Here is a 21,827-nt window from a genome sequence, read left to right on the forward strand (position 1 = left end):
TTTTTGAGGACCAATGAGAACATAACAAAACTGGAGACCAAGTATAAAAAATGCATTGCTCATTGTGGGTAGCATGCTGCAATCGCAGCTGATAAAAACATTAATCAAATTATTGTTTTTCTGGTTATGCTGACATTTGCAGTATCTTATGATCCGACTGGTTAGTGTTAGGTCAGCAAATGGTCCAAATCAGAGAGCAATAAAGTGAAACTATAGCTTTGAAAATGCATAGTGTTGCCTGGAATCATTTTGCCAATGAATCTAAATATCCCTGGGAGTACTCCTTTATTGACCTACTCGTTTATTGGCCTATCGTTAATGCATAATTAATTACTTTTTTATTTTTTTACATTGTACTTCCATGTTTGAGGCACATCTCTTGCAGAGGGGCTGTCTACTCCACGATGTCGCAATGATAAAGTTAAGACCTTGCTAAATGACACTCCAACTCTTATCATCTATGGATTGCTATGTTGTTTGCACTGATGGAAGAGCTTCCCATGACAGTGATTAGCATGTAGAACACACCCGTTATGATAACAGTTAATTATTGCTCCTCATTGACCTACAGAGTCCTTTACGTCAACACTTAAAGTGGTCTGAGTGAAAAACAGACCTGTTTGAGGCAAACTCTCCCTTTCTTGACAGAGCTCAGGCCTGGTCTCAGCGGAGGGTGATGTCATATGGAGAAGAGGGTCGGGTCTAAAGAAATATGTTCACTATTAGAGTTTAGGGTCTACCCCTCCCTCCGCTGTCCCACCCAAACCTAAAGCAGCTGGGCCGCCTCGTGACCCACATGATTAAAAGCAGTTGGGGCCCTTAGTGAGATATGCCGAGTGGAATGTGGCGACTGGATACGTGTGTTTGTGTGTGTGATGACTGTAAGCTTATAGTGATCCGTCAGGAAAAGTTTCGTTGCACAAGAGGACATACATTCCCACACCTGCGTCACACCTGATTACCACACCATTACTTCAGTGTCTGTAATTCTCCTTATAAACAGACCAGGATGAAAAGCGAAACATGACAGCACAGGTGGAGGAACAATAAGTAAGCAAATCTTTAAAGGAGCTCAAAAGTCATGAGACCACCAGGTTGATTTTAGGAAACACTTTTCACACAGTTCCGACCACATTAGAGGAACAGGAAATGAGGGACAAAAAATCTGTGTGAATGAGAGAGAATACAAGTGGTTCCTGTACACACACACACACACACACGCACACACACACACACACACACACACACACACACAGAGAGACCAAACCACACAACTTTTACTCACTCCCTGATGACCCAATACATCCAATAACCACTTTAAAACCACTAACTCAGGAAAGAACTCAGGGAGGAATGTACAGTCATATACCTGTGAGGGGAAGCAATCCATCTGTTAAATGGGAGTCACCAAGATACACTGCGCATTAATTAGTAAAGTTTGCCAAAGGAAGCGTCACTATTACTATTGCTTCAACAAACCCTTTAAACCTTAAGCTCAAAATATACTTCCATCTATATGCATACACTGGAGTATGTATACAGTGCACATTAAGTAAATATAATCATCAGCATAGTATAAATACTTTTGTGTGAAGATTTTTCTAACAGTGTGTTCTCTGTACATCACACACACACCTTATTAGTTTGTCCACGAGGTGGTAACATTGATCCTAGTCATTGTTTCACAGTCAAAACAAAAAAAAAAGAAGAAGAAACAAACTCTTCATGATGGGAACAACAATAGATGGCTGCATTGACAAGTGCTTGTGTGGAGGGTTAAACGATACCAACAACTCTTATATATTTTTCTCATCTTAACTTCTGAATAGAAAGTGATGATTTTAACCTAATCAAAAGCGGATACAAATTTTGATGATAGGAAATTAAATCCCCCATAGGCAACTATGGGTTTCATACCAAATATTCTAACATAAACCACTAAGCTTAACTTTTGGGAAAGTTGTGGTTCTGTCTATGATGTATAATTCAATGTTAAAGCCTGTCATATCTGTGACGTAGTGGTTCACAGATGTGCTACAGAAACTGGATCACTCTGATAATGTGGGTGATAAAAGCTCAATCCTGAATTCCCCTCTCCTGACAAATCATTTCCTGATGCTCTCTACTAAGTTTGTCAAATAAAAACTAGCAAAAGGCAAAACTCCAAGAATAGAACATAATACGCCTAAACCAAAAACAGCTACATGTAAGTTGCAAAATACAGACTGTAAAGGGATATTACATATAAACATTTTAATTATCTCTCCATGCTAGGGCTGCACGATGTGTCGTTTAAGCATCGATATCGCGATGTACGAATCCACGATAGTCACATCGCAGGATGTGCGATGTAGACTGTCGTAGTTGATCCGTTAATTATTAACTGTACAGGCCAGCTGCTCCCCGGCCCTTGACGAATGTGATTCGCGGATTAATTGCACAGCTTAACCATCATAGAGTGAAAGTTTTGACAGGGCAGAGAGAGAGAGAGCGCGCGACAGAGAGAGCACGAGAGGGAGAGAGATAGAGAAAGAGAGAGACAGAGGGAGAGAGAGATAGAGAGAGCACGCGAGAGAGTGAGCGAGCGAGCCCCGGCCGCATGCTCACCGTCTTCAAACAACACAAGCTCTCTCTCCCTCACGCGTATTAATCAATTGACACGATGGTGTCGATGTTTAAATCATTTAAAATGAGAATGTAAGTGTGCTCACCCCATTTTTGTTCGTAAGAATTTTTTAAATTTGTTCCCAATATCATGCAGCCCTACTCCATGCCATTCCATATGATCATAACTATATTGTTCAGATGAAAAGAATGAATCCCTGTGAGTCCATATAATTAAATAGTTGACAAGAAAAAGATGTGAAAAGCACAGACTCGTCATGATGGTAATTCATACTATATCAGTCGATGAAACTGATATTTCACTAATTTTTTAAGAAGCTGACTTAGAATTTGAACTGGAATGACAGGGACAGAATTTTACTGAACCAAACACGGATAATGCAATCTGGGAAAGGAAGTGTTCTTCCACTCTGAGTTATAAAAGTTAGTTTATACATCATCCTCTTCTAAAACTTCAGTGCTTTTAGCATTTTTTAACTTCCAAATAAGGTTTGTGTAAACAAAAGTTGCTTTCTAGTTACATAAATGTCTTTACATTTCCAATTAAAACTGAAGTTTTACATCCTGTTTGCCATCTCAGTTCAAAACTAGGAAATGAACTGGAATTTACAAGGCATACTCGGTTCATTTCTGTATACACAATAGGGGTTCTCCGATCACGATCGGCCGATCGTTAATGTGCATCTCGGTTAATTCCATCAGGTGCATGATTTCACATAGAGCGGCTGTTACTACACAGAGCCGTTGTTAACTGAGAAGATGCGCCAAAAAACGATTTTTGCGCATCTTCTCTATTAACAATGGTTCTGTGTAGTAACAGCTGCTCTATGTGAAATCACACACCTGATGGAATTAACCGCTGATTAGATAACCGGCTTTACTGACAAGATGCGCATAACGATCGGCCGATCGTGATCGGAGCACCCCTAATACACAACCCCGATAAACTGATACCAAAAATGGCTTTTCACACTTGAAATAGTTACCTGGGTCACCCGATACCTGAAGCCTGGGTTATGTTGCTTCAGTTTTGACATTCACACTGCTCACAATTTACCCAGGATAATAAACATCCCTGGGTTCTCATAAAACTGACGTTTTACACTCAAACCCCCTGGTTAACCATGTGGCTGTCAGCTGCTAAGACTCTAGCCATATCATTGTTTTACACAAGTTTGGCACCACAATGCAGGGTTAACGCCACAAAAGAAGACTAACCCAGCTTCAGAATAGGGTCTCTTATAACCCAGGTAACCTGCCGTTAAATGCAGTTTGAAAAGACCCCCCCCCCCCCCCCAAAAAAAAACCCTTGGCCTACAGAAAAACCAATTAAACAAATTAATTATCCCAGAAAAAGCACGTTACAGTGCAAGATCAGCAGGGTTAGAAGCAACTAACACGCAAGTAGCAATTTAGGGTGGGACACTGCAGGCCCAAGGCAGCCAAATCACACAACAGGACATGCCGTATGACAGCTGACCTGCCTGCCCAGAGTAGGTCATAAAACTCCCTGCACAACATCGACTGTTACAAGGGACATGTTCAGACTTGTCAGTACTAGCATTAGTGCAGACGCCATTAAGCACCAAGGCGTTATGGGACAGTCAAGTGGCTTATTCTATGTAAATAGATGCCACAGCGTTTTTTGCCCTCCTGCGCAGTCAAGTCAGTTCACACACACAGAAACACACTCCGTTTGGCAGCGGGCTCAGAAACTCTGACTGTAGCTCCACTCTGAGCTCCGCGGGTCTCTCAGCCGATGACCACACCCCAGCCCAGCTGGACCCAATAAAGACGCTATTATACACTCCCACGTTCAATCGGTCTATCTTTATATGGTTATCTCTCTCACATAATACTTTCTTCCTCTATCAGCTTTCATTACTGTCTCTATCTCACTCTATTACATTGTTTAACTGGGCCGTTCTTTGTTTCTGTGTTTGTGTGTGTGTGTGTGGGTGTGTGTGTGTGTTAGGGAGGGTCAAACGGCTCACAGACAGGAAATACTCCAGCTCTGAGAACTCATCTCTGGCATGCATGTGCTCTCTCAAATGAAAGCAGCATCACTCACTAACATATGGATGAGGCCCGTTAACCGCACTCAAAACCAAAAACACGCTGTCAACTCAACCCATCTTATATCAATACGAGATCACCAAGCAATTGACATATTTTCAATGAGCCATAAAGTGTGTTTTTGAAATAAAACCAGCTTCATATCTTCCATGTTGCACGCTTTTGATGAGGTGAACAAACTTCAGTGTTCAGCACATGTTTAAATTAACAGCAGCTTTATTGCAGAGAGACGCAAAACAGACACCCAATCACAGCTAAATCATGCCATTTATAAAACATAATCAGGCTTGTCAGCTTTACCAGTGTTTCTCTTACAGAAAGTACTATAGCATTACCGTGAGAATATGCTTTGAAAACCATGGTAATAAGGTGTCTCTGACCTTTATAACGACAATGATATATATGATAATACCAACTTCATTAAACAGCCTTCAGAAACAGTAGGAAGAAATGGACCACTACGAATAAAAAAATTAGCGGAAATGTCAACACTTAACAGTGCTACAGCTTTAAAAAAAAAAAGCGGAGTGGGTGGAGTTATAGTAATACATCACTGATGTTCTGATTCTCTGCCCTTCATGCTGCATGTTACATTACCACACACTGTTGCCATGGTAACTGCCTCCTCTTTGACGTGTGGTTGTGATGTGTACGTTAAGAGAGAGCGATTCGGTATATATATTGAGAGAGAGATTTGTGCTTCATAGATGGGTGGAGGTGGGGTTTGAGGAACACAGTCATAAAACAACCCCTCCCACCCAGAATCTGCCCCTCTGATGACTGCTCTAGCTCCGCCTCCTCCTGCCTGCATTGCACCAAAAGACCCGTGTCGTTTCACAGAATAGATCTCACGTACTCTCTCTCTCTCTCCTGTTTCACATTCAGAGCATGTTAAACCCCGGATAACAGCAGACAGTAAAGGAACACACACACAGACGAGCATTTCCAGCATTATTGTCACTCGTGTGTTTGAATTAGAAGACACTAATTCATTCTGAATCACAACAAATGTGTTTGAGCAATTTACCTAGTGTTGTTTCCACATGGTTTGCATGATTATATCAATTGGACATGTACCAAGATAATTCTTTGAAGTATGCATGGTCAAGTATGTGCAAATATGTTAATTAATATGGCAATCATTAAGCACCATGGTGCATATCAAATTATAATTGTATTTAGGGTTGTGTTTCACCAGTTCCTCATGATACAGTATGCTTTAGAATGTATGTACGTTGTGATGCATCACAGTTTAATAACTATACAAAGCTTTTTGCAAAATATGATTTTATAGTATAGCCCTGGTGGCATTGCCAACTGATACCATCACTGTACCATGGTATTTTACACTGTACTAAGTTTTCATAAGTGCAGTATTTTAGGATGCATTTTTGGAGGCAGCAGTTCCATGTCATGATAGGACAGGCACAACAGTATGGACAGAGTATTTGGGGTGCATTAGCACATATTGATTTTCACTGCATATGGTAATGTACTGTGTTGGACAGTGTCAATATGAGTAAAATCAGGACTAACTAACTAACTGTACACACACTTCTATACAGAAAGCATGCATTACATGTTGCCCAGTCCATGTATTGTTGGTTACAGTAAGCACTCTAACTACAACAACTATTTCTACTTGTTACAGACTAAAATGTACGGTTAAACATGTAAAAAGTTTTACTTATTTGTTTATTATGGGTTGTTGAGGAGTTTTTTACACATTTTAAGCAAATACCTAATCAACTACTGCATCAAAAACCAGCTGCACTGCACATAGCTTAAGTTCTTGAACCCGAGTCAGAAAGGAAATGACACATAAAGCAGGCCTGCAAAAATCAGTCATATATGCAGTGACCTCTATACTGTGTCAAATACTGGCAACCAAACCAAAGTGTCTTAGCCAAAAGCTCTACTGCAGCTGATCTGGAGGCTTTAGGATACCATTTTCATGTCAATGGATGCGATTGTGTGGTTCTGAATTCCTCTTTATCACAGCAGCAGAGGCGCTTCTCTAGCTATTACTCTTCCCAGGAATCAGGATAAAATAAACGGACAGGGAATTCTCTCCTGGGACCGGGTGGAGTGAAATTATGTCAGAAAATGTTGGTTATCCATGGACAATCTGTCTTTGATACCTTAATCCATCTCTTCCTCAAACAGATTCCTATCTGTTCTCTCTGAGTGGACACCGCTAGCGGGCTTTCCGGTTTTCCCATCAGAGATCAAGTTAAAGTTGAAGTCAGCTGCTCCACAAAAATTTTGAAATCAAAGAATATTAGGTGTCTCAAACAAAACTGAGAGAAACTTTCAAAGATTGAGTGGTAAGGATCTATGAAGCTGCAAGCTTTACTTAATCTAGTGACTAACTCTTCTTTGTAAATGCAGCCTGAAAATGTATAGTTAGATAAGCACCAATACCAATTATATCGGTCTGATATTGCACTCATAAAATGCACCGATACCAAACTGATACTGGGCAGCATGAGCCAATTCACTGCGAGAAAAAAACAACAACAATGTATATATTATATATATATATATATATATATATATATATATATATATATATATATATATATATGTTTAATTTCACTAATAAAGATGAAACAATATTCAAGTGAGTCAAAAGTATACTGATGACAAGCAAATATTTTATTGTTATGTAAAATGACTGTAAAAATTTTACCAGTATATAAATTACCCATCTAAATTACAATATGAATGAATTGATTCATTAAAATGAATCAAATTTCCAATGCATTGTTTAAGTGAGTGGGCGATTTAAACTTGCATCCACAATTGCATACTGATGAGGAACAAAGTTTCCAATTACATAATATAAATGTTTGTAAAATGAATTTAATCAAGATGTATTACATCTGCCATGTTAGTTACACAGGAGTCAGTTGTGTTGCTTCAATGCCATTCACAAATCTCTCCAATGGCCTCATGGGATAGCAAAGTGTCATGTGCTCTTCAGAAACTCCTCAGAAGTAGCATGTCATCTGTCTATTGTTTTAAAAATACTATTAATTTGGACATGATACTGACTTCATTAACTGTTTTACTATATAGTAGGGAAGTACGCATATTCAGATGCAGGATAGCTGAGAGTATGAGATTATTACCTTAGTCAACTCTGCTAAAAAGCTGAGTGCAATACAGTATTATAAAAACAGCAATATACCGTCTACAGTCATACTACTGAGAAATGCAGTTAAGTTAGTTGCATTTCTATTCTTAGTTAGTTACTCCCTAGTACCACATGCAATGTGTATCAGACAGTCTGTGAATGGGCGAGAAGCCAGAAGCAAGACCGATCTCAGAAGTACAGAAGGTGAAGCCCACAGGCAGTATCATTAGTACAGACATACAGCCCCAGTGAAAGTAAACCAGCTCAGTCTGGAGTCTTTCTCTAATGCTTTAATTCCCTTCAGATCCTCTTCACATGCTCTATACATTTCTCCAGGGTGTATTGTCAGGGCGGGTGTGATGCGAGCGTGAACTAGGGTCGTAGTCACACAAAGAGCTGGAGTCCCCCCCTTAGCGGAGCAGGTGGGCCAATTAGAATCCCCTGGGCCTCCACAGATGCTCCCAAAGACCAATATAATTGGGATCTTCTCTGCTGGGCCGCTATGAATTATTAATACGCTTTATGATGGATACGATCGGTTGTGGTAATGATGAGACTAGCAGGCATGCTCATTTAACCACAATGAACTGAGTTAAGACAAAAACACCACAACGGGACACTCTTCGAACAGATTTTGGCCCTTCTGGAAGGTTAAGGATTTACCCAGCGTGGGACGGTCACTTTTTCCACCAGATGACCAGGTGCTGGAGTGTGAATACTGAATATCATACCACAGGCTTTAGCACAAAGACTGCGTTCACGGCTCCAAACAGAGGCCCGTCAGTCCTGCATGCTTGCAAACCGTTTCAGCAGAGCTAAAATTAAATTAGTTCAAGGGGCAAAGCAAGAAGGCACTGCTGAGTTAGAGTCGACACAGCATGACCCACGTCTCAGATCACACAGAAAGACAGAGCTGGACAATGATTACAGTCTCTCACTTGTCTGTCTATGAGTTCCGTGCCAAATGAACTTTGAAATGAAGCCAGAGATATATGCACACACACACACTCACACACATACAAGAAAGCTGCACCAGCTGTGTGCTAGGGTTTTTCATTTTACTAGTGCCAAAGAAGGGACTGAAGTATAATGTGCTGCTTTTTTGGAATGTAAAAAGCATTGCAGTCGATTATAATTACTAAGATAATGCATTAAGTGTTCCTATGTAGTCTTGTATTTCATCTGCACACTTACAGCAGACAAGTGCATGGAATTACTGTATAAAATGGCACATAAGAAGCTCATACTGCTAAACTATTGTTATATGATGTGCAAAAATATTATGCATATTTATATTAGTCTTCTACTCATGCAATGTTAAACCAGTCGTATGAGACTTTTTATTTGTTTCCTCAAGTTACCCCTTAATCAACATCTATAAATGTGCTCTTTTTAACTCCCATTATACAAAATATCATTCAATATTATAAACAAACAAAATACAAGAGTCACTGAGTAGTGCATGTATTATGCTCTGAGTAATGAAAAAAAAAAAAATAGTATGCACTTTAAACAGATTGCTGATTTTCTTTTTTAAAAAGTAACTGAATAAAACATTGATGAAAGGGATTTTATTGGCAGTCCTAACATTTCAGTGAAAATAAGTCATTTCTGAAGGTTTTCCTTTCTTCTTTTTTTTGACATTAAGCTAACGCTACCAAGTGCACATGATAAAAACATTCATCTTAATATAAATATAAACAGATCAAAAATAAACAGCATTATTAAAAAAAAAAAAAAAAAAATCTACAAAGCACCAGGGATCAGTCACGAGTACTCTGTGAAATCCGACATCCCCAAGCAACCAGTTCTGCATTCCCACACTGCAGGAATACACCAAGTTATTCTTGGTATCAGACAAGCATTTCCATGAGATAAGACATAGAGAGGGCTGCCAGGGTCAGAACAAGGAACTATGAATATCTGCAGAACAATGCGACTCTTTGAAGGGAGATACTGTGCATCTTAAAAAGACATGCTCGCTAAAATTAATTTCATGCACACTGCAGTACAGATGGAGAAAAGCTGCACAGACCTGACTGTTAAACGCACAGTAAAGGTCACATATCCGACTCCATTTGCGGCTGACCATGCAGTCCAGAACTCTTAGATGAGCCATGTCATTAGTCCTGACTCAGACAGTACCTCTGTGCCCACCTGTCCCCCAAGATCTTTTATCACCGGGCTCTCCGGTTGATCCCTTGGAGCCTGCTCTGGGCACAAAGGTGATGGGGGGCATGAGGAAGTGAGAGCGTCGCGTCTGAGCCCATCTGTGTGCCCAGCAGGCACTCCATCAGCTAACCGCATCCCTTTCCACAGCTCATTAGTGCTGGATTAATAATGCAAACGACCACCAAAACACAAGAAATCCACCAATACGTCCGCAACTCCAAAGAGAGACTTCCAAATAAGATGAAGGTGATGACACGAGGAAGGAGGCTTGTTTCTCCTCTAGTGCTTAGTATTTAAGAGTAATCAGTCTCTCCCTCTTCGCTCTATGACTCGATCGCTCCATCTGTTCGTCTTCTTGCGGTGCTGAGTCAGGTAGCACTGCTGCAGCAGGCTTAACCCCTGGATGAGAGAGATGGGACTGCAAAAGACAAATCACATCCCAGAGAACTCTAGATTCCCTACTGCTTTAAAGAAACACTGCAATCCTCTCACGCATTGCAGAAACAGAAGAATGGGGTTGAAACAAAACAGGAGATTTGCTTCATAGAACATGCCACTGGATTGCAGCAAGTTTGTGAAGATGCTTTCGGGATGGAGTGGGCTGAACTACATAGAACATGTGCGACTCCGACCAATTTTAATATTGGTGTTTGTGAATGTTAATCATCACTATAATTCAGCGGTTCTCAATTCCAGTCCTCGCACCCCACTGCATATTTCACACGTTTCTCTTTGTTAACACACCTGATTCAGATAATCAGCTCGTTAGAAGTGAGCTCCGTGCACATATAGCAATTCTGTGGCTAACACTCTAACAGACAGAATACTGTAGCAATGCACTGACAACCAATCAGGACACCCTAGCACAGCTCCTGGATGGCCAATGCCCCATGCTTGCAAAATGCTTTGATAGAGGGGCATCTACACATCTGACAGATATGCAATGATACTGTAAACTTTCAATCTCTTATATCCAAAGTACTGGTGTAGCAAAGCAGTCCCAAGGTGAATCTGGCTGGATTTTCCAGATCTTGGCTCAGAAATGCACCGACCACAAAAGGAATCCAACTGTCAGCAGATCGGTTCCACACATGCAATTTTAATAACATCCAAATGCCAACTGTCAATCAGACAGAGAGAGTTGGCAGCCAGAACCACATTAGAGTCTGAGGCTAAATGAAGAGTGCTGATTAGATGCTGTTTAGAAGGACAGGTTCAGTAGACAGGCACTACCATGGAGAGGGCTTTTTTTTTTTCAGAGAAGCTTTAGGATACTAGGTCAAACCTGAGCGAGTAAAACCAGAGCAATGCACCAGGGACCGACAACTGTGTTAGGTTATTCTTGGCTCTGCATAAAATTTATGCTGGACTGCAATAAAAGGCTGCAGTAACATGAAATTCAAAGCATAGATGTGGAAGATTACATGAAGATGTGGAGCAGATTGATGAAGCCACACATGAAGGATCTCAGGGCAGGTCAAGGCTATATACACACTCGTGTTGTGCAGGTCAGTTGGGCCAAACTCCCAATGTGCAGACCAGGGCCTCATCCGTAGTGCTGAATAAACACATGCCGGAGAAACACATCATTCTATTACACTCAAAAACCTCCATCCTTTGGGTATGGTGTTTCCTCTAGGCACTGCGAGAACCAGCACAAACACTGAAACATACCCCAAAGTGTTGCAACATTCTTGGAGGTGATATAACAGGCCGAGGAACAATCAAGTAACTAAACAAAGTCAATTTCATTTTCATCAATTGCCAGATCCTTAAAACGATCAATATATCAACCCTTCTTTCATTAATTAACTGTAAATCTTCCCCTTTACAGTGAATGGATAAGTCCAGGATCCACAACCTCATATTCTGACCCATTCCAACCAGCCCAGGGGCCAGTCAGATTAAATCAATAGTGAACGGTAGTGAAGCTCTCACTCTGACACTGCACACATCAAAAGAACAAATCAATGATGGGCTGCTAAATCTCCAGAGGAAAAAAAACACACAGGACGTGTGGGTGGGCCATCCAGACGTTGACTGATGTGACATAAACTTATCACATGACTCTTGAGTTCAGATAGAAAACAACTCAGCTGATGAGATACAGCTATTAACGTGTCCAGAGAAGACATAAAAACTGAAAGCCTACAAAAACTATGCCACACTGCATGGAACACTTCTTTGAGAAATTCTGGTTATCTGCAGTAGGTGATTGTGACATTTCTTGATCAACATCTTTTGTTGGTACTGGCACAATATTTTTGTCAAACAAACAGTACTAACCTCAACTCCTAATACTTTTGTTCATATGTGTGGTTCACATTTTAGCATATTTTTTCCAAAGCCAGCCACTTAGAATGGAAAAGATCTGGCAAACTTCAGCAAATTCACTGCCCAATCAAATTTTGGTCCAACCTAGAATCTTTATACACAATTTTTCTTTCCAGGTGGAGTGACTGTCCAGAAACCAGCCAGTTAGACTGGAACCAGTGTTTTCAACTAGCTGTTGCCCTTTTGGAAGCCTATATGCTCCCAACACTATGTGAGCTGACTGTGGGCATGCATTCTGATGCCAAGACTACTGCCAAAGCATTAGTAACCCCTAAAATTAGTTCAAGTCTGACCCCAGCCCTAATTCAAACCCTACCCTGCTATCCTTTACCCTTTGGAGTCGATTAACGTGTATACGCGCTATAAGTCATTTTCTCCTAATAACCCAGAAAATAACTTTAATTACACTTCCAGTTTTGATCGTACAGATAAGAGCAATACATCAATCAAATCTGTAAAGGGTCTACTTTATTTTCTATACAGACATAATAACAACAAAACTTTGTGCACTTATAAAATAAAGATAACAAACAAGGTGTGCTGTCTGAAGCCTTTGTCTGCGCTGATCGTCATGTACAAACACGTCATTAAAATGAACTGTAACTCCGTGAATAATCAAGGAAGAGACATGACAGAGATATCTATAGAAAGCTTGACATGTCTAGTTTTAAACTAACCAAGTGCTGCCGAAAACAAATATTCTGTGATAAAGTAATCCATATGAAAACAAGGCGATGTCCGTTTTTCATGTCTCCCTTCATTATATCTAATGTGACCACGCCCCCGCGCTGAACGCGCTATTCAGATTCAAACTGAAGCGCGCGGCTTGAATACACCCACACAGAAGAAAAAGCAGCGAGACCGTTCAAGTTTTTTATTTTATTTTACCGTTTGCTTTGCAATTAGAGGAATAAGACATAATTCACCCTAAGAAGATGGGATGTGGATTACCTCAGGATTTGAGATTTCCTCAGAAAAAAAAGAATGAAGCACATTATTCAGCAGAGATCATAAACATGAGTAAGTCCCTTTTTATTTATTTATATACTTGTACTAGTTTTCACATAACGTGTAAACATTTTACTAGTTAGACTTTTTTCAATCTATAATTCCTGACTAAATGTATAATCAAGTGAAACATTATGAAGTTTCAATAACAATATACACTACTACTGTAGGTAAGGAATGTACATTGTCATTCCTTACCTACTTATTTTTATTTTTTTTATTCTTTTATTATGTGTTTTTTTTTCTGTCGCTGTCATTCTGTTGCACTGCAGAGCTTCTGTCACGAAAACAAATTCCTAGTGTGTAAACATTCCTGCCAATAAATCTCATTCTGTTTCTGATACTATACCATTCAAAAGCTTGATGTAAACGATATAAATGTAACAAATACATGTAAATATAAAAAATGTTACAAACAATGCTGTTCCTTCAATTTATCCCCCAAAAAACTGAAAAAATATTCTCAGCTCTTTTCAACATTATTAATAATAATAATAATAATAATAATAATAATAATAATGATGATGATAATAACAATATTTTATTTATTTTTTGTAGAAAATCTGATTGTTAAAAGGATTTCTGAAGGATTGTGTGACTGGAGCAATGATGCAAATGATTCAGCTTTGAAAGTCAGCTTTGATTGCTCCTAATAAAATGTTTAACTGAACTCGCAAGTGAATATTAAATTATGTTGTGGGGCAATTAAATTTATTCTAAATAAACTACAAACATAAAATCTATACATTTATTTTGTCCTCACATTATTTATTGTAACCCCTCACTCTCAGTCACACAGCTGACTGAAAGGCTCATTATGCAGCTCATTATTCAGGCCTTTGTCTTCTCAGGTGTAAATCACAATGATATTCATGATAGTTGATGCCTACTCGCCTACCCTACTGACTTTAGCCATTTAGATGTTTATAAGCAACTGAAAAAAACAAAAATGTCAGGGCATGACAAAACTTCTCCAGGCCCCAAAAATACCCTTAGGCCGGTGACACACTGGATGCGTGGCGTCTCTGCTGCCTGCCAGAAGTGTGGTGGCTGCTTCGCGTTTTCTGTGTCTTTACACACCTGAAGCGTGCCTGCACGTGGCGCTGGCGCACTGCTGCTGCTGTAGGTGACATAGAGAGAGGCCGCTGAAAATCCAGGCTCTTGTCTTCATGACAACGCTACAAACTTTTTTTTTTTACACACCTACTGATAGGACACCGTTAACAGTATTGACGGCAAAATAGAGTATGTTTGACAGGTGCAATATTTGAAAATCTATAATAATTTTATTTTAATTTTTAAATTACATTTATATCTGAATTTATGTCAACCTATAGACTTTCTAATATCAAAATATCATGAATTAATATGTATGTGTGTACAAAATGACATATAAACATATTTTCCTAGTATATTTTACCTTGAAACGCTTCCGACACGCGCGTGTCGCGTGAAAAATAGGTGTCGGTTCTATTTCTAGCATGCACGCGTGTTCCGCGCGTCTCACGCAGACAGCCTGCATGCTCTAACCTGTAAACATGGGAGCCGAATTAAAAACAGACACGCCACGCAGCTCAGACGCTTGTGCCATGCATCCAGTGTGTCGCCGGCCTTAGACCTCAGAGGGTTAAAATTTAAATGGTTGATTTTAATCTTGCTCAGCAACATATACTTCCTGGCAAAATCCCAATCAAATTTCATTATACCAACTGAAAGGACTGAGATTTCCTACTTCAAATCTAAAAGTTTCCATGCAGATGTAGATACAAATACAAAAAACCGAGTCGTTGAAATAAAATTATCTGGCAATGAGTCTGACAAAAACGGTGTGTGAACTGTGCACAGGCGAACAATTCTAATGTACGGTGACGGCTGTGGTCAGAACATGAATGCTAAAGCTATGCAAAGCATTCAGATGTTATCACGATTAAATTCAGCTGGCCAAATGAAAACTCACAAAAATGAAAGTGACAGAGGAATGTGGCATCCATTCGCTGACAGGAACAGACAGCATAACATAGATTTTGTTTCATCGAGTGATGGTTAAGTTACCTTGTAAACACTTTAAATGATACCATAATAATTACAATGGTTATTGCACTTCTTGGAAAAACAATAAATAAATGAAAAAAATTCAAACAGTATAAAAAGCTTTCAGGTCAGGATCTGGAACACTTGGTTTACGGAAATCTACTGGATTAGAGATTTCAGATCGTACTGCACTTTCCCTAAATCCCTGCTGAATGAACCAGGACGTGTCCATGCTGGTCCAGGAAGCAGACGTGAAGCCAGTTGACCAATGAAGCCTGGCAGAGAAACCAGTATCCAAACCACAGTGGCAGAAAAGACAGGCAACTGCTCTGTGCATACTGTGCTCGGCAGTGATTTTGTGGGTGTTTACGACATTGGCTAATTTGCATAATTCCTTCAAACCAGGTTCTAAAACAAAACATAAGGCAAATATATCCATATATCAACGTCAAACCCTTTTGTGCAAACCATCAAACAGAGCATTTCCCAAATATGCTAGAATAGAGGGCAAGCCAAAGGCACGCACACAGACAGAAACACATTCACATGAGAGAGAGAGACTATGGAGTGAAAACGGGGTGAATCCACAAACATGCACACAATGAGAGCCAGCTTCTAACGCTCTCTCCGCCTGTTTTTCTGAACATACAACAGAAATCAATACATATGAAAACAGAATGAGCGGGTGAAGAGCTGAAGAGGCAACTCAAATCTCTGGTCCGAGATGGCACACAGAAACAGCCCTGTCAACACTGGATTGTGGTTTGCTCCATTGGATTCAATGAGACAACGGTCAGATCTAAAAGGAGAGTTTGTTAAGGGCGTCTCCACAACATCTAAAAAAGCATGAACCTCAATCGCTTAATGATTTGAGCAAACAATTCAAAGATAAACATTAAAAGACAAGTCTATATTATGATGCACTGTATTTCTGAATGAAACAGGATATTGAAACGGTAGCGCAGAGATTTGTTTTATTCATTAGAAATTGATTGAATCATGAAACCCGAGTGAATGAGTAAATTCCAGAGCCAACTTTAGCCAAAATATATATGATACTGTGCAAAAGTCTTAGGATATTAGTATTTTCACCAACAAAAAAAAAAGGTTTCAAGTCAGTTATTTCTGTTTTGATGTAGTGTGTCTGTAGGAAATATCCGTTTACTTTACATTAAATGTAATAATCCAGTGAGATTTTTGTTTGCACAAGGAGTCCTAGTCCAAGAAACCTACAAAGTACTGTGCAAAGTTTTAGGCACTTAAAAATGCTGTAAACTGAGGATGCCTTTAACAATAATGACATAAATAGATTTTATTAATTAACTTCTATTAACCTAACTTAAACAAATCAACATTTGGTGTGACCACACTATGTGTAAAAAAGCTTTTGTCCTAGGTGCACTGTGCACATTGTACAGTGGCCAATTGATATGTAATATTTGTAGTGGCCAATGCCAGGTAGATGATGACCAACATTATGCTGATACTATATAAACTACTGAAACATTGAAATTAATCAAGTGCTACAGGTATTAGCTTATGAAGAAAATTGCAATATGACCAAATACTGATGCATGCAAGAAATGAATACTATTCTTCAGCAAGAATGCATTCAATTGATCATGACAGCAAAGATATTTAGATTAGATTAGATTCAATTTTATTGTCACTGCACATGTAAGGCAACGAAATGCATAATATGTCACAATAATGTTGTATTAATTAAATTCAGTTTTTTGAACATTCTATTCATCAAAGAATCCTGAAAAAAGTATCACAGTTTCCAGAAAAAATAGTAGACAGCACATCTGTTTTCAGCAAGAATAGGAAATGTTTGCTGAACACAAAATCAATATATTACTATGATTTCTGAAGTATCATGTGACACTCATCTTTGCAATCAAGAATTTAATCTTTACTTTCTAAACATAAAAAAATGTAATGATAATAATAATAATAATAATAATTATTATTATTATTATTATTATTATTATTATTATTATTATTATATATTTAATAATAATAATAAATAAAAATAATAATATTATTACAATAAAAACAAATTTTATATATATATACACACACATATATATATATATATATATATATATATATATATATATATATATATATTTTTTTTTTTTTTTTTTTTTTTTTTTTTTTTTTTTTTTATATATAATATTCCACAATATTACAATTTTGATCAAATGGAAAAAAAGGAAAATCTAACACTCCCTAAACTTCTGAACGGTCAGATTTACTTTTCAACAAGCTTTACAAGAGACACAGAATTTAAAGCCTCCACAAAGTGGCCTCATCTGGGGAACACCAGAATATATGTCCGTGAATGAGAGAGTGGAGGTGTAAAAGCAGAGAGCAGCTGGGATTTAATTACCCTCCATGATGCTGGCGTCCTCACAGGGGGCAGGGCGACCGAGGGAGGGAGACACAAAGAGAGAGAGGGACAGACAGGAAGAGACGCCCTCATTAGACATGGAGACCTAGATGGGACATTATGACGGGACCACCTGAGACCACCGAGCACAATAAACCCCTGGGGGCATCTAATAAGTGTCAAGAGAGACCGGAGCAGGTACAGTCCTGCACCGGTCCATGCTCTACAAAGAAGGACTTAAGGAAAGCTCCATGACTAAGGAACTGATGCATATTACTATACATACCCTATATCTTTATGTGTGTCTTGGGAGTGATGTTATTGAAGTAGAACACTGGTTTCACTCAGCAAGTGGAGGACTCCAGGGTGATAATGATTTAAACAAGCTTCATCACAGGCGCGAACAAAATTAGACCCCACAATTAACCATGAGGGACACCAAATCTGTGAATAATGGATCACATCACTCTTTCATGCATATAAACAATGCAATTACACACTGTAATGTTTAGGTTTGCCAGTGGCACTATATAGAATGACTAGACAGATATCATGCCACTGCATTTCATTTTCTCCTAGTAGGTTGCATACCAAGAACGAATTTTAAAAAAGCATATTGTAGACATATTGCCAATTGGGAAGCTGGAAGGGTTTGAAACATAATTTTGCTTCATTTTACTAATTCACAATTAGTTATATATGCATATCTAGAGGAGTTACAGCCTATGTAGGGTGTCTGAATCAGTTTGTTAAGATGTTGGCACGGAAGAAAGCTGGCTATTTAGGCAGCTCAGAAGGTTTTGATACAGAGCTACTGTCTGTATAATACATAAATATAACAAATATTATTGAACTATAAAAGTAAATCACACTGTTTAAACTGTAATCTTACAACTCTAGTACAGTGTACTGATGGTAGTACACTTAAGCTTACTGAAGCTCAAACACCGTTGACTCAAGAAGGCATTATTTAATGGCGTGGATAAAAGCTTTTTTATGAGTCTGCTGGGGACTTTTCACGCACCTACTGAGAACTTCAGTTACTGTTTAACTTTATAACTAGGCAGCAGTAAGGCGCAATGGACTGAGACAACCAAGGCCCCAAAACTGTGCCACAGCATCATGATTAGTGATTCTGAGGGAAGTGTTTTTGCATTTAAAAACATGACACCCATGGCAGTGGAATGAAAAACACAAGGTATAGAAATGCAAATAAATACTTTTAACTTAAGAAACACGTTTCTTGAACGCCAAGAAGTAAGCACAATGGTCAAACGCCTCCATCTAGCATATCTAGCTTATACAAAAACAATAGAAATGCATCCCAGTTGAATTCAAGAACATGTTCTGTGTGCACATCACCTTAATGTTGTTAAGCGTTTCAGAAGACATTATTCAAAATAGCCTACTGCTTTAAACTTCAGACCTTATCAGTGAATCCACACAAAATAATAACATGCAAAAAAGCACTGTTCATTTAAAGTTATGCACATTCCTTCAAAAAAATGCACTGGCACTTCCAAAATGCATTGCACTTTTGAAGAAATGCACTGATCCTTCAAAGTAATGTTCTGTTCCTTCGCAGTAAACACGCTCTTTCGAGAACTGGCTGCGTTCAAGAAATAAACATAGAATTTCAATCCTGAATCCCTCTGGACGCATAATAAGTGGTCTGTTGATGTGTTTGCAAACTGCTGTGCCCACCAACCTTCTGTACCCACAGACCCTGAGCCTACTATGGAGATTACACACGCAGACACACACACACACACACACACACAAACTGGTATTGCCATTACTGATAGGTTAATCCAATGCGTTTGCAGCACGCCGTTATGTCCTCAGTGATGATGTAACGCCACATGTCAGAGTGGACACACAAAATCCAACACTGCACTAGTATTCTGAAGAGTGACATTATGCACTGGCAGCCTTACAACATTACTGAGATTAGATAAGTGAGGGCTGCGCTTGCCAAATAAAATAAATAGGCTACTTCATTTTATGATTGCCGTCTCAGTGTAAACAGTCACCGGCTGCTTCTAGCAAGATAATACTGTGCCATGTGTTCTCCATCTCTAAAATTCCATTTTATTACTAAAAAAAGTCTAATTTTCTCACAGTACAAACATTTATTAATATCAGTGGCCTGTAAGTGGTTGCCATATATTATTAATATTTTTTTTTTTTTTTTAAGGTTTGAACAGACCAATCAAAACAATATCAACATGCACAAAAGAATAAATGAATAAATAAATAAAGAATCAATACAAGTTCTAATCATCCTGTTGAGTTAATGGACTCCAAGAGTGTCTGACTGAAGCACTTGTCCTGTCATGAGCTGTAGATGGAGCAGGCCTTGATATCCTTTTAATTGTGCTTTCACATTTCTCTTAAAGCAACAGAATGACTTACCTCGAAAACTGACGACCCGGCTGGATTTTTCTTCTCATCTTGGTGCTTTGATGCAGCCCAATGCGTTGCCATTATTTCATTTCAGAGCACAAAGGCAGAGGTCCTCTGGAGCCCAACATTGAGATGATAGAAATAGAAGCGATATATTCCCAATGATCTAATCCACACCATCCAATCTCTTCATGCCTGTCCACTGTAAGATCCTGCGACCAAAGAAAGGTTACTGAAGACAGGAGATCTACCCCAGTCAATATTACCAACAGGGCCATTAGTAGAGTATGGAACTGTAGAACTGTTCAACACTTTATTATTAGTATTCAGAAAAAGCTTGCAAAATGGCATAACAATTAATTTTTAGAGAAGAGAGTACATCAGAACAGAGTAAGAGATTTGAAAGTGTTTACTTTTAAGTTTAGCAAGCACCGTCTTCAAAGCCTTTCCCATATTCTGAAGGTAAAATAAAGATAAATACATACTATTGAGAACATAGAATAAGGTAAGCTATAGAATAGAATAGTACAACAAATGAAAATGTACAGTAGAGAATGGTAAACTATATAGCATAGTAAATCAGCAGGATAGAAAACAAAATTATGAATAGAAAACTCAAATATTCGGATATTCAGGTAATGTCAGACTACATTATTGAGATGATTTAGCAGAATTATGATTTGATCTGCTCAGATCGCCACGACGCAAGCTTGTCATCTGACAGTAGCCTACTGCCCTGCCATTTTTCATTTCGAGTCCGGTTCTCTCTGCGCGCCATGTGTTTCTATGGCGCGAGCTGTAGTATTTGAGAGACGTTTCTAAATCAGTAGAGAGCTATTTAACATCACGCGCTGTCATGAGCTGAAAATCTGCCCTCTGAATGCATGCAGGCTGTTTAATAACAAGGAGTGTTTACTACCACTGTTTATTACTGTGCGTGGTAAACAATCATAAAAGCATCATCTCGATCTGAATGCCCTCCGCTCATCTAACCATCATCTTCACTTCCCTGTATGTTTCCTTTATTTCTGACATGGCAACGATATCTAACAATAGTATGACAGAGAGGGTCAGTAAAACACCTACCTGATCCACTTATTAGGTGACCAGGAATCATAATGCATCGTTTCTCTGCCAAACACACGATTGATATCCAAATACCCGATGCGTTGCAATCGATTTTCAATCTATCGACCAGAGATTATTTACAGTACTCCATAGCCAAATGAGCAGCTTCATAATGAAAGAAAAACCACACAGAAATCGCAGAATCTAGCTCACACGGACGCGCAGAATGACTAGCGTTTAAAACGCGGCGCAAGTATGTATCAACGATTTGTACGCGAACAGTTTGATCTCGGTTACTTCCAGATGGCGGCGCGACAGATACTTGTGACGTTCGATTCGCGGACGAGTCGTTCATTTGAATCGGTTCTTTATTTGGATTCATTTCAACCGATTTACAGTGTTCAGAGATAACTTCACTATTCACTTAATTGTAGAGTCTTGAAAGGAACTGTAGATAGGTGGCTCTTACAAAACTTTCTCATGGTAACCATAGCTCCACTAAAATAGTTAAATATAAATAATATAAATAAAAAAATAAACATCCTGTTTGAGGATGTCATATACTGGGATTTC

At 38.9% G+C, this 21,827-nt stretch overlaps 1 protein-coding gene across 3 annotated transcripts in view; it reads right to left on the reverse strand.

The window, feature by feature from the left end:
* The window catches only part of LOC113042162 (rho GTPase-activating protein 21-like), a 100,227-nt gene extending 78,662 nt beyond the window's left edge, over nucleotides 1–21,565 (reverse strand). The window contains exons 1-3 of one of the 3 annotated variants that reach the window (XM_026200769.1): nucleotides 21,273–21,565; nucleotides 20,600–20,642; nucleotides 20,196–20,398 (exon numbers count right to left, since the gene is read on the reverse strand). In XM_026200769.1, coding sequence (XP_026056554.1) covers nucleotides 20,196–20,267 — 72 coding nt within the window. In that variant the 5' untranslated portion in view covers nucleotides 20,268–20,398; nucleotides 20,600–20,642; nucleotides 21,273–21,565. Of the gene's footprint in view, nucleotides 1–9,875; nucleotides 12,805–20,195; nucleotides 20,399–20,599; nucleotides 20,643–21,272 lie in introns of those variants that run through there. The other 2 variants (XM_026200768.1, XM_026200767.1) reach the window with 2 other exon arrangements.
* Between the last annotated feature and the right edge of the window lie 262 nt (nucleotides 21,566–21,827).

The sequence above is a fragment of the Carassius auratus genome, chromosome 24, assembly GCF_003368295.1.
Source record: "Carassius auratus strain Wakin chromosome 24, ASM336829v1, whole genome shotgun sequence".
Taxonomy (NCBI): Eukaryota; Metazoa; Chordata; class Actinopteri; order Cypriniformes; family Cyprinidae; genus Carassius; species Carassius auratus.